The sequence below is a fragment of the Martes martes genome, assembly GCF_963455335.1.
Source record: "Martes martes genome assembly, chromosome: 7".
In the NCBI taxonomy this organism is placed as follows: Eukaryota; Metazoa; Chordata; class Mammalia; order Carnivora; family Mustelidae; genus Martes; species Martes martes.
In genome coordinates, this window is record NC_137894.1 from 113,667,295 (window position 1) to 113,680,734 (window position 13,440).

At 50.6% G+C, this 13,440-nt stretch overlaps 1 protein-coding gene across 1 annotated transcript in view; it reads left to right on the forward strand.

The window, feature by feature from the left end:
- Positions 1 to 7,185, forward strand: part of PLEKHD1 (pleckstrin homology and coiled-coil domain containing D1) — a gene marked incomplete at its 5' end in the record, with an annotated part of 28,926 nt that extends 21,741 nt beyond the window's left edge. Inside the window, 6 exons of the mRNA XM_080808073.1 lie at positions 1,069 to 1,162; positions 2,799 to 2,977; positions 3,533 to 3,665; positions 4,005 to 4,149; positions 4,584 to 4,733; positions 4,972 to 7,185. Coding sequence (XP_080664199.1) covers positions 1,069 to 1,162; positions 2,799 to 2,977; positions 3,533 to 3,665; positions 4,005 to 4,149; positions 4,584 to 4,733; positions 4,972 to 5,141 — 871 coding nt within the window. The 3' untranslated portion in view covers positions 5,142 to 7,185. The remainder of the gene's footprint in view (positions 1 to 1,068; positions 1,163 to 2,798; positions 2,978 to 3,532; positions 3,666 to 4,004; positions 4,150 to 4,583; positions 4,734 to 4,971) is intronic.
- Positions 7,186 to 13,440: the final 6,255 nt, after the last annotated feature.

Here is a 13,440-nt window from a genome sequence, read left to right on the forward strand (position 1 = left end):
TGTCCCTTGGGATCTTTAGTCCTGGGTATGGTTTGCAAACCCAGTCGCCCAGTTGCACATTACGATCGTGTAACAGAATGACAATCTCTTGAAGGTAGGGCCCAGAGAGCTATATTTTCAAAAGCTCTCCAGGTCACTCTGATTCATACTATCTAGGGATTTGGAGACTAATGCTCTGGGTTCTATTGTGGGGTGGTTGTCACCCTTCTCCTCATCATCACTACTGATAATCAGTGTTAGCTCAGAAAGGCTTTTCTTGCAACAACCTTATAAAAGGAAGTCAAGTAGACAATGGCTGCGGGGAGGGAGAAGCTCTAAGAATCTTAACAAGTAAACAGCCAAGCACCTGCTTATCTTCAGAATTGTGCCAGATACTGGAATAGAAGATAAGTTCTCTTATCTAAAAGTGCAGATAAGTTCTCTTATCTTACAATTTGGTTGAGAAAACCAGACTCACACCCAGGAAACATCAACACAGTAATATATAATCAGCCATTAGGAGGCACAGTGCAGACTCCCTGTGTCATCGGAATTAAGGTATACATGCGATCCTCGTGGGAAAAAGAGAGGTTCGATTGAGCTGGACCTTGAAGAATGGGTAGGTTTTCAGAAATTGGGCAAGAGGAAGGGAAACCAGGAGTAAATGCCTGAGGGGGCCCAGGCTTGCAACAAGGCGATTATCACCCCAGAGAGGGGCCTCAGCCATGTCCCAATTCAGAGTGAGTAGGGGTTCTAGAAGGGTCCGTCTGTAGAAGACAGGAGGTAGGGCCAGGATCCCTATGGTTTCTCCAGTGCTTCTCTCTGCCTGTGGGGTGGTCCTGGGTTTATCCCACCTGACAGATGCCTGTGTACCTGGAGCATGTGACTTCAACCCCACTTGGCTGGCATCTCCTTCTTTCAGCCCCAAGTCCCTACAGCTGCTGTCAGGACCCTGCCACACAGAGAGGGACTGGCCTTCCAAGGACCCCTCTGAGCCATATCGGGAGGTGAAGCAGAAGCATTTCTGTGTGCAGAGGGGATTGAGACGGGGGGGTGGGCACAGCCATACCCAGCCCTCTGTCCCTGCAGGGAGCTTGAGCTGACCGCAAGATGCCTCAAGGGTGTGGAGCAAGAGAAGAAGGAGCTGAGGCACCTCACAGAGTCCCTGCAGCAGACGCTGGAGGTGAGGGGCCACTGGTCCGATGGTTGGCCTGGAGCCAGGCTGGTTGGTTGGGCCATATGACACTATTTTCCCAGCAGCATTTCCCCAGAGGGTTCTCCACAAAGGGAACGGGGCATCATGGAGTGCTGATCTAAAAGGTTTCTTCTCTGTGGACCAGCGAGCCCAGGAGGCCTAATGCAGGACCCAGAGGAGCAAATTCAAATTTGTCCTGCTGTGACTGTGGCCTTGGGAAATCCACCTTCTTCAGTGTTCATGTATATATATATATATTTTTAATAAACTCTTTTTTTCTTTTCTTTTTTTTTTTTCAAGATTTTATTTATTGGACAGACAGAGATCACAAGTAGACGGAGAGGCAGGCAGAGAGAGAGAGGAGGAAGCAGGATCCCCGCTGAGCAGAGAGACCGATGCGGGGCTGGATCCCAGGACCCTGGGATCATGACCTGAGCCAAAGGCAGAGGCTTTAACCCACTGAGCCACCCAGGCGCCCCCAGTGTTGATATTTTGATACCAGATGGAGAATGACTTCTTGTGGCTCATTCACATAGCTGCTCCTAGGTGAAACTGATCATGAAGGGAAATCAACTGTCATGCTACCTCCACTTGATATACCACAGAAACTGTGAGGGGGAGGAAGGAGGTGGCATGTACCAAGGACCAAATGCCAACTCTGTCCCCAGCTCCTCCTCCTTTGACTTTCCCTTGGTTGTTCCTCCACACCTTGCACAAAGACACTCTGACCCCTCCTCCAAACCGCTGAGCTCATGTGTCCCCGGGGAAGCCCAGCTCTTTCAGATCCTACACCTTTGCCCAGGCTGTTCCTTCTACACAGAATGTCCTCCCACCTCTTCTCCACCTGGAGAACTCATCCGTCCTTCTAAGACTCAACTCCAGCCTAGCCACAGCCTAGCTTTCCTGACTCTTCCAGGCAAGGGTTTGCTCTGAGCTCTAGGCTCCCGTTGCACTTTGCACATCTGTTATGGGACACTAGGTTGTGTTTTCCAAACTGTGAAGTTCACTAGACTGTGTCTTAAGGTCTCTCCAAGCCCAGCACTTAGCAGGAGCCTGGCACATTGCTAATGTTTACTGAATTCATGAATTGCCTTAAAGGCTGCAAGGTTTCTCTTTTCTCTCCACTGACTGGGGCTTTGTTTCTGGTGCTTTTATTTGTTTATCTTTCCACTTCACATCATGATAGATGGTTCTCGTGGAGTGTTTCAACTCCAGGACTTTTGGGTAATGCAAGACCCCAGCCTGATAAATGGGGAAGATGTCTACTTCTGTTCTAGGCTCACTCCTCTTGGGTGTTCTTCATGAGCCCAACACACTCCATCACTCGCCCTTGGAGGAATAAAGACCCCCAAAAGGTCATGGTGCCCTTGGGCCCCGGCTCTACAGGTGTCAAGATCCCTGGAAGCTGCATTGGGCTCCTCCCCGAGTCCCTTCGTGGAGGAGTAACCTTACCTCTATGTTAAGGAGATCTTGCTTGACCTTTTATCACCAGGGAAGAAGGAAGATATTTCAGGAAGGTTGACTGAGGAAGGCACCACTCCCTGTAATTGAAAGGCAGATGAGGGCAGCCGTGGTGGAGAGCCTAAATTAGGCTCTTTATCTTCCCTCCCTCCCTCCATGCCAGGAACTCTCCATAGAGAAGAAGAAAACCCTGGCGATGCTGGAGGAGAATGAAAACCAGCTGCAGACACTGGCCAATCAGAGTGAGCAGCCCCCTCCCAGTGGGGGTCTCCATAGCAACCTGAGGCAGATAGAGGAGAAGATGCAGCAGCTCTTGGAAGAGAAGCTCCTGGCTGAGAAGCGGTGAGAGGCCCTTCAAGCCCTGAGTCCAGTGTGATAACGTTCCTTGAACTAAACACCCACATTCTTGAGTTCTAGCTGGCATTGGCCTGATAGATCAATTACTTCCTTTTGCCTAGGACTCAGTTTCCCCATGAGGCAAAGGCAAAGAAAACTTTCACTACCGAGAGCTGACTTGATCATTATCTCTTGCAGTGGTGGGAACAATATGGACAGGCCTTAGGGCAATCGAACAGTGCTTTGTCACAGGCTGGGGACGTCTTCACCGCTCCTTTGTACAAATGAGGAAACTGAGCCTCAGAGGGTTGATAGGACTTTTCTGAAGTCACAGAACTAGCAAGACCAGGACCCAAGACCCCAGTCTTCTGACTCTAAGCCAGGGGCTTCCCCTCACTAGCCATACCACTCCTCTCATCCCCTGGGTGACAGAACCTAGAAAGTTCTGGGGCTCAGGAAGCCTGGGTGTCAGACTTCTCCAGCCAGGTCTCCAGGAGGGGCTGCCCTCCCACTGGAAAGCCCCCTCCATGAGGAAGCACTGAGCACCCCTTCGGCCCGCAGGATGAAGGAGAACGAGGAGCACTCTCGGGCCCTGGAGGAAGAGCGGGAGTTCTACTCGACCCAGTCCCAGGCCCTGCAGAACTCGCTGCAGGAGCTGACCGCAGAGAAGCAGCAGGCCGAGCGGGAGCTCAAGGTGTTGGCCAGGGCCTGCGGGGAGCTGCCCGGTTTTGCACCTTCCCTCTCACATCCCTTACCCCGCCACTACCTCAATTATCTCTGCCAGTCTGACCCGCTAGGGGCAGGCGATGGAGCCACCCCTTGGGGAGCAGCTAGCCCGCGACTGGGGTGCAGAGGCTGAGTCCGGGCCATCTGGTCAAGGGCGCCTACCCTAGGCAGGATATGGTAACTTCCATCCAAGTCCAGGGGCAAGCAAGCCCTCTTGATCCGGGGGGTGACCAGGGAAGGCTTCCACGGGAGATGGCAACTGCTCCCCAGGACCCCTTTTCTTCTGTTTTCCCTCTCCCCGCCCCAGGCCGAGGTGAAGGTCCGCATGGACCTGGAGAGGCGTCTGCGGGAGGCAGAGGGGGCCTTGCGGAGCCTGGAACAAGGGCTCAACTCCAAGGTGCGGAACAAGGAGAAGGAGGAGAGGATGCGGGCTGACGTGAGCCACCTGAAAAGTAAGGCCCAGCCCCCGGTGCCAGCCTCCAGCCCTCGGGCTCAGGCCCCGCGGGAGTCCAGACCCTGCGGAGCTGGGATCCGGGCCGGGAGCGCCGCACGGGGCCCGGGGCGCATTAGGCGGTCCCGAGCTACTGAGGGAGTTTCTCCAGGCTCCTGCCGCAGGCGCGTCCTGGACTCGGCTTCCTGGGGCTCTCGCACCCGGGTGGGGGCGCGGCGGGGAGTTCCGTGCCCTGCCCGGGCGGGTGGGCGGGGGGCGCGTGTTTGCGGCTGAAGCGGAAGCCGGGAGCCGGGAGCCGGGAGCCGGGAGCGGGCCGGGCGGGAGCGGGGAGCCGGGAGCCGGGAGCCGGGAGCCGGGAGCGGGCCGGGCGGGAGCGGGGAGCCGGGAGCCGGGCAGGGGCCGGGCGGGAAGGACGCAGCGGCACTGCGGCCGCAGGGTTCTTCGAGGAGTGCATCCGGAACGCGGAGCTGGAGGCCAAGATGCCGGTCATCATGAAGAACTCCGTGTACATCCACAAGGCGGCCACTCGCCGCATCAAGAGCTGCCGCTTCCACCGGCGCCGCTCCAGCACCTCCTGGAATGACAGTGAGTGCGGCTGTCCGCGCGCCCCTGCCAGGGTGGGAAGTGCTGATCCAGCTTGGAGGCCGGACTGGGCAGCCTGGACCTGGCTCCCCCGGCCTGGCCTCGGGCATCTTCCAGGATTCCGGGAGCCCCGGTGGGTGCCGAGAAGCTTGTGGGGTGGGGAGCGAGGGTCGCCCGCTGGGGTTGGGGACCCGGGCGAGCCTCGGTGGAGGGAGGCTGCTCACGGCCTCCCTCTCCCCAGTGAAGCCGTCCCAGTCTTTCATGACCTCCCAGCTGGATGCCAACAACATGGAGGAGCTAAAGGAGGTGGCCAAGAGGCTCAGCCGGGACCAGCGCTTCCGAGAATCCATCTACCACATCATGGCAAACCAGCCAGGAGCGCCGTCGGTGGTTCCGCGGGGTGGAAAGTGATGAGTGGGCCTCCCCTGCCTCCCGGGTCTTTCCTCAGCCGCTGGGTGGGCGAGGGGGCGGCAGGGGGAGGTCTGACTCTACCCGGCACCTCTCTGCTCCCCTCTGGGCCAGAGTTCCACCTGCAGCAGCCTCACCCTCAAAGCACAGGGATGGCCCCTCGCTCTCCCCCACCCCAGACCCTGCCCTACCCTGGCGTTTACATCAGGCCCAGTCAGGCCCCAGCTGGGTGCTGCCTGGTGCTCACCTCGGGCTCACTTGGTGAGGCCAGGAGGGGCCTGGCTGCGCTTGGAGACCTTTTGGTTGGGGAGTGGCATAGGCCGGGCCCACAGCCCTTTCTTGTGCCCACTACATCTCTCTGTGATGCTGTCTTCCTATCCTTGTGTATAAAGGCCTCCCTCCCATCACCTTGTCACCTGCTTGCCCCTGGGGTTCCTAACCCTGTCTTTGCTTCTAAGACCCATATATATAACCTGAAGCCAAGGCCCTCACTTTTACTACATTGTGGGGCAGGGAAGAGAGGGGCCTAACACAGTGACTTTTGGGTTTGTGGCATACCACACTTGCCATGGTGTCTCCTTTCCTGAGGTTGGGCCCTGACGGAGGGGCTACCCGCTCGCTCCCCTCCTCAGGAGACTTCACCCACCTGCAGCTTCAGGTGGCTTGGAGGGTGATGTGACCCTGCCCCTTTCCCCCCACGTTCCTCCTGTTGGGTATCTAGGGCCCAGGGCCCTGACTGAGATATGGGGCCAGCTGTGATTCTGAGGGCTCTCCCAGAGGACAAGTAGTAAGCTCAGGGGGTGGGACAAGGTGTCATTGCTTACTCCTGGTTGGATAAGGAGGTAGCTGCCTCTGGCTGTGGGGGCCCTGTTGGTCTGTGGGATCACAGCTGCCTCCCTCTGAGCTGCTCCTGCTTTAGCCACCTTGCGGCTTCCTCTCCCTGCAGAGGCTTTACCCACTGAAGCAATGTGACCCTGGAAGATGAAGGGCCTGGACCTGTATAAGACCAGTAGCCATTGGCTGGCCCCATGTCATTGCGGGTGAAGCTGAAACATCTTGCTGGTGGTCTGTGGGGGGCATCCCTCAGCCACAGACCATCTGCTCCTCTCTCTTCCTGGCCACACTCTCCAAAGCTGCCTGGGTCTGTTGATCTCTCCAGAGAAAGGGGGTCTACCTGGGATCAAGGTGCTCATGGTCACTGTTGGTATTAAAGGTGCTGATCCTCTGCTACTTGGCAAACAGAACGAGGAGCCGGTCTGAGCGGTGCACAGATGGCTGCTGGGCACGCCCCAGCAGAGGTGCTGCCCTCTCCCCCCCACCCCAATGCCTGCATATCTGCTGGATGGCCTGCCCAGGCCGGGCTGCGGTGCCCTGCTCACGGTGCTCACGACTGCCCGGTGAAGCTAAGGGGGACTCAACTAAAGCCCTGGGTGGACTCTGATGGCTTTAGCCAGTCTCTGTGGAACCTGGGTGGGGATAGGGGCAGAGACACTTAGAATCGATGCGTCTGAAAAGGGATGAGTCTAAATGTAAAAACTGCAAACATGTAGAAACCTGCATAGACTTGGAACTCATTTATCTAATATCTATAGAGGATGGACTTTGAAATGAGGAGGAAGAGGTATACAGTCATGATTACCGTGTTTTTGGTTTTTAAAATAATTCTGTTAATAATGGTTTGCTCTTGGAAAAAGATCTTTTGGAAATTTTCGAATGTGTTTTTCCCCCAGGCAAGCTATTAACCAGAAGAGAAAGCGCTTTTCCGTGCACATTCACCAATCCTTATTTCCTCTCCTCCCATTTTACCTTGTACTTTCTATACCTCAGGCAAGTCTGGGTTATCTGGTTTATTTTCAACCAACTGAGCCGTCCATAAGTATTTATTTGTTAAAAGCTCACTATGTCCCTAACACTGTAAATAGAAAAAGAGCAACATCTCTATATGAAAATATATCACAGTGGAAATTACTTATTCAAAACGTACTGATCTGATTTTTAAAAACAAAACAAAACCCATACTCCTTAGCCAATTAAATGGGTTTCTTGCAGTAACGCTTCTGGTGTGATCATTGCTGGAGAGATGTTGCCCCCTGCAGGCCAAATGTGGACTTGTGCGATTCCCCGCATGTAGTCTTTTTTATTTTTATTTTTAATTTTCCATTAACTTAGTGTATTGTTTGTTTTAGGGGTACAGGTCTGTGATTCATCAGTCTTACACAATTCACAGCACTCACCATAGCACATACCCTTTCCCAGTTTCCATCACTCAGTCACCCCTTCCCTCCCATCCCACCCCCCAGCAACCCTGTTCATTTTCTGAGATTAAGAGTCTCTTATGGTTTATCTCCCTCTCTGGTTTCATCCCATTTCATTTTTTCCTCTCTTCCCCCATGATCTGATGCCCTGTTTCTCAAATTCCACATATCACCGAGATTGTATGATAATTGTCTTTCTTTGAGTGACTACTTTCGCTTAACATAATGCCCTCTAGTTCCATTCATGTTGTTGCAAATGGCAAGATTTCATTTTTGATGGCTGCATAGTATTCCACTCTGTGTGTGTGTGTGTGTGTGTGTGTGTGTGTGTGTGTGTGTGTATCACATCTTCTTTAATCCATTCATCCACTGATGGACATCTAATCTAGGCTCTTTCTTAGTTTGGCTCTTGTGGACATTGCTGCTATAAACATTATAAACATTGGGGTGCACATCCCCTTTTAGATCACTACATTTGTATCTTTGGGGTAAATATCCAGTAGTGTGATTGCTGGGTCGTAGGGTAGCTCTGTTTTCAACTTTTTGAGGAACCTCCATGCTATTTTCCAGAGTGGCTACAACAGCTGTCATTCCCACCAACAGTGTAGGAGGCTTCCCCTTTCTCTGCATCCTCGCCGACATCTGTCATTTCCTGACTTGTTAATTTTAGCCATTCTGACTGGTGTGAGGTGGTATCTCACTGTGGTTTTGATTTGTATTTTCCTGATGCCAAGTGATGCCAAACACTTTTTCATGTGTCTGTTGGCCATTCAGTTGTCTTCTTTGCAGAAATGTCTATTCATGTCTTCTGCCCATTTCTTGATTGGATTATTTATTCTTTGGGTGTTGAGTTTGATAAGTTCTTTATAGATTTTGGATATTAGCCCTTTTTCTGATATGTCATTTGTAAATATCTTCTCCCATTTTGTCAGTTGTCTTCTGGTTTTGTTGACTGTTTCTTTGCTGTGCCAAAGCTTTTTATCTTGATGAAATCCCAATAGTTCATTTTTGCCCTTGCTTCCCTTGCCTTTGGTGATGTTCCTAGGAAGACGTTGCTGTGGCTGAGGTCAAAGAGGTTGCAGTCTGTGTTCTCCTCAAGGATTTTGATGGATTCCTATCTCACATTGGGGTCTTTCATCCATTTTGAGGCTAGTTTTGTGTGTGGTGTAAGGAAATGGTCCAGTTTCATTCTTCCGCGTATGGCTGTCCAATTTTCCCAACACCATTTGTTGAAGAGACTGTCTTTTTTCCATTGGACATTTTTTTCCTGCTTTGTTGAAGATTAGTTGACCACAGAGTTGAGGGTCTACTTCTGGGCTCTCTACTCTGTTCCATTGATCTATGTGTCTGTTTTTGTGCCAGTACCACGCTGTCTTGATGACTACAGGTTTGTAATAGAGCTTGAAGTCCAGAATTGTGATGCTGCCAGCTTTGCTTTTCTTTTTCAACATTCCTCTGGCTATTTGGGGTCTTTTCTAGTTCCATACACTGCATGTAGTCTTAATAAGCCGGCACGTTTGAGGAAATACTTCCCACTGCTGCCCCTCCTGAGAGTGGCTTCTTAATAATGAACTGAAAAATCTGTTTGCCCACCCTGAGGTCCTGGCAATCCCCATGTAACTAGGACTATGAGCTATATTTTATTCTGATTTGAGCACTGACCAAAGGGAGCAGACTGCATGAGTGGGAATAGCCTCAGGGGAGGCAAAGGACACCTGGTTTTATGGCTTGCTGGTTTCAGTGTCCCACTGGAAATTGGCAGCATGCCTTCTCTGCTAAGGAGAGGTTTGTGCTTTTGTTTTGTAATCCTGTATGAGAGAACAAGAAATGGTAATGACTGGATTCTTCTCCTTTTTGGTTTGTTTCCTCCCTGGGGATGGATGATGGATGATTGATCATCATGCCCAGGACTCTCCCGGTTTATATTGTTTCCCAGCATAATTTTTTTTTAAAGATTTTCTTTATTTATTTGACAGACAGAGATCACAAGTAGGCAGAGAGGCAAACATGGGGGACGGGGAGCAGGCTTCCTGCTGAGCAGGGAGCCCGATGCGGGGCTCGATCCCAGGACCCTGAGATCATGACCTGAGCTGAAGGCAGAGGCTTTAACCCACTGAGCCACCCAGGTGCCCCTCCCAGCATAATTATTAATGGCTCCCAGCTTAGGTGATACTTCTGTGGTCATCCTGGTTGTAATACTGTTCCCTGAGAGTATGTTAATGGGTGAGGTAAGAGATCTTAAAGCACTCAGGTCCTGACCCACTGTCCAGCTCCCAGGTCCCAGCTCCTGGGAAGGATCCACTGCCTGTGTTTGTCTCTGGAGAGATGTCACCCCCTAATCCTATCCCACCCAGCTCTGCATGACCTGTGGGTGATCAGGTACCATCTAAGTAAAATTTGGAGCCCACCATGAGTGAATGATGTTGGTGGAACAGAGACTTAGTCCAGTCTTAGGGAACCAGCCTGTGTCAGATTTGGTCACCATGGAAAGTAGTCATTGAAACAAAAGGGCTGGCAGCCCCTGGGGAATCATGCTTCTGCAAGGAGCTGGGATGGGCCTGCTTAGACTCTGAGGCTGCTGCAAGGGCTCCTGAAAGTCGGAAACCCTCACGGCATTGATTCTTGGGAGGAAAGCTACTGGCTTCTTTTACCTCTCACACCCCTGGTGAGTAAGGGTAAGGAGTGTTCTGGTTTCGCTTCTGCGCAAGACTTGGTGATCGGGCAGAGAAGCTGGGTTGAGACAGGGTTGCTCAAAGGCAGGAGGCTCCGTGTCAGGGGTTCCAGAAGATTGCAGAGCCGGAGTCAGCTGCCAGGGCATTTGGGGGCTCATTCTCTGCACTCTGTCTTGCTTCTCCTGATGGATCTGATCCCTGCCTCTACGCTGAGGGTCCTGCTATGAACAGATTCAACCTGTCCTGTTCCCTGGGCAAACACGGGAGCTGAGGGGCCTTGGAGTGTCGCTGATCACAGGAAAACCTTTCCTCTAGCAGAACACTAACCTGGCCACAAGGAGAGAAGGGAGGGATGTTGGACCCCTTGCACTTGCTGTGGGAGTGGAGTGGGGGGTCTCTGATGGTGAAAGGTCAGTTCTCAGCTCTGTAGGTTTTAATAAGTCACTAGTTAAGATGCCTTTTTATAGGGGCATCTGAGTGGTTCAGTCAGTCAAGCATCTGCCTTCAGCTTAGGTCATGATCCCGGAGTCCTGGGATTGAGCCCTGCTGGGCTCCCTTCTCAGTGGGGAGCCTGCTTCTCCCTCTCCCTCTGCCTGCTGCTCCCCCTGCTTGTGGGCTATCTCTGTCAAATAAAATAAAATAAAATAAAATAAAATAAAATAAAATAAAATAAAGATAAAATCTTTAAAAACAAAATAAATGCCTTTTTTTTTTTTAGCATTTCAATTAACTTTATCGAAAGGTATAGCCCTGAGTACCAAAACATAATGGTAGTTGGCTAGGCTACCTCCGCCAACTCAGAATTAACACTGATGTAGTCAAATTATTGAAATATATCAGCCTTTTGGGAAAACTAAAGTTATCCACAAAGCACAGTTCACAGAAGTATAAGATACATTGTGGTTTTTTGGTTTCTTTTCCAGTGCACATTTACCCATAATGTGATATCAAAACTGGGTACAGCCATCGTGGATGGACTCAGGCTACTTGTTGCACTGAGTAATGGTTTACAACACGTCTGATGCTGTAGATCTCCTTACAGTCCCTGACTTCATAGAAAATCTCGAATACTACCTTAGCAAGTTCATTATTATGAAGATGCCTCCTTACTTCTTTAAAGACTTTCTTTTGGCACAGGAGGAGCAATTAATGAAAGCATATTCTCTTTCTTTAAAAAATTCTAAATTAGAAGCAATAGCAGTTTTTATAAAAACAGCCCTTAGTAAAAACTTCTGGAGTGTTAAATCAGCAAGTTTGGGGGGCAAAGTTATCTTGAATTACTAACACAATAAAAACAAATTTTCTTGATGAGATTAGATGGAGGCAATAGATACTGTGTAAATGTTATCATGGATACAAATATCACCTGTTTTTTAGAAAAAATATTAAAGATAGCTTAATATGCTAAAATGACTAAGACTGTAGTTTTGCTTTTATAAAATGTCTTCACATTTAAGTGTAGTTCCCAGGTATCAATAAAGTCTAATCTTTGGATTATCTATTACTTGCAGTACAGGTACCAAGGAACAATTTTATTTATTTGACAGAGAGAGACACAGCGAGAGAGGGAATACAAGCAGGGGGAGTGGGAGAAGGAGAAGCAGGCTTCCCGCAGAGCAGGGAGCCAGATATGGGGCTCAATGCCAGGATGCTGGGATCATGACCTGAGCCAAAGGCAGAGGCTTAACCCACTGAGCCACCCGCCCCCCTCCCCAAGGAACCATTTTCACATAAATCTCTCAAATCTCTCGAGGCTGCTTGGAACCTTTGCAGTTCTCAAGTTCTATGAACTGGGAGAACTGGGAACCTGAAGCTCTGGGGTGAACAGAAACACGGCTGCCGCTACCGGGGCTGATCACAGAAATATGGTTCTTAGAGAGGAAAGATGTTCTGGCTCAGGGTCAACTTGATGCCATGGCATTGTCAGAAAATTTTAGTGTTGAGAAGAGGAAAGATAACTAATTTATCACCCCCAAAGAAAAGGCAGTGGTGATTAATCAGTCGCTTGGAAGGCCATCCTAGGAAAGGAAAGATGTCCATTCTCATGTTCATCCTGATGTCTGAGACCACCTGTCAGGCATCAACAGATATTTATTGGGATGCCATGGCCTGAAGTCAAGCACCCACCGTGTGCTTATTATCTCTATCACTTGCTATTATTTCTTTCATTGTGCAAAATATGCATAACATAAAAGTTACCAGTTAGGGGCACCTGGGTGGCTCAGTCGGTGAAGCCTCTGCCTTCCAGCCTAGGTCATGATCCCAGGGTCCTGGGATCGAGTCCCACATCGGGCTCTCTGCTCAGCCGGGAGCCTGCTTCCTCCTCCCTCTCTGCCTGCCTCTCTGCCTACTTGTGATCTGTCTGTCAAATAAATGAAATCTTTTTTTAAAAAAGTTATCATTTAAAAAAAAAGATTTTATTTATTTCTTTGAGAGGCAGAGAAGCAGACTCCCCACTGAGCAGGGAGCCCAACTCGAGAAAGCCAAGCCCAGGATCCCGAGATCATGACCGGAGCCAAAAGCAGGTGCCTAACTGACTGAGGCACCCAGGCGCCCCCCATTTTGACCATTTTTAAGTGCACAGTTCAGCAGTGTTGAGCGTTTTCACAAAGTTGTGCAACCACTTCCAGAACTTTTCATCTTGCAGAGATGGAACTCTACCATGAAACAGCTCCGTTTCCCCCTCCCCAGCCCTTGACAACTACCATTCTACTTTCTGTTTCTATCAATTTGACTCCTTTAGATACCTCGTAAAAGCAGAATCATACGGTATTTGTCTTTTTATGACTGGCCCATCTCACTCAGGCTCATCTGCCTGTCTTAAAGGATAAGAGAGTCACAGCTGAGGGGAAGGAAAGCTGGGTCCCTGTGCTTCCCTTTTCTTCCAGGTGGCTCCTCACAATGGCCTGGTCTTCAGGGATGCTGTGGAGTTCACTTCCTCCTTCTTCCCACCAGATGGCAGCATGCTCTGCTCTGGGCTGGCAAAATCTGGGGGCCAAGTGAGCTAAGGCTCCCAGAGAAGGGGGAGGGCTTGGGGACGCTGCTTGGTTTCTGCGTTATTGGTGATGAATCTCTCGGTTGTTCTCCCTTTTAAGATGTGACACAAAAGGGGCGCCTGGGTGGCTCAGTGGGTTAAAGCGGGTGGCTCAGTGGGTTAAAGCCTCTGCCTTTGGCTCGGGTCATGATCCCAGGGTCCTGGGATCGAGCCCCGCATCGGGCTCTCTGCTTGGCAGGGAGCCTGCTTCCTCCTCTCTCTCTACCTGTCTCTCTGCCTACTTGTGATCTCTGTCTGTCAAATAAATAAATAAAATCTTTAAAATAAAAAAAAAAGATATGACACAAAAGTCTCTGCTTCAGCCATCATTTATTAAGTCT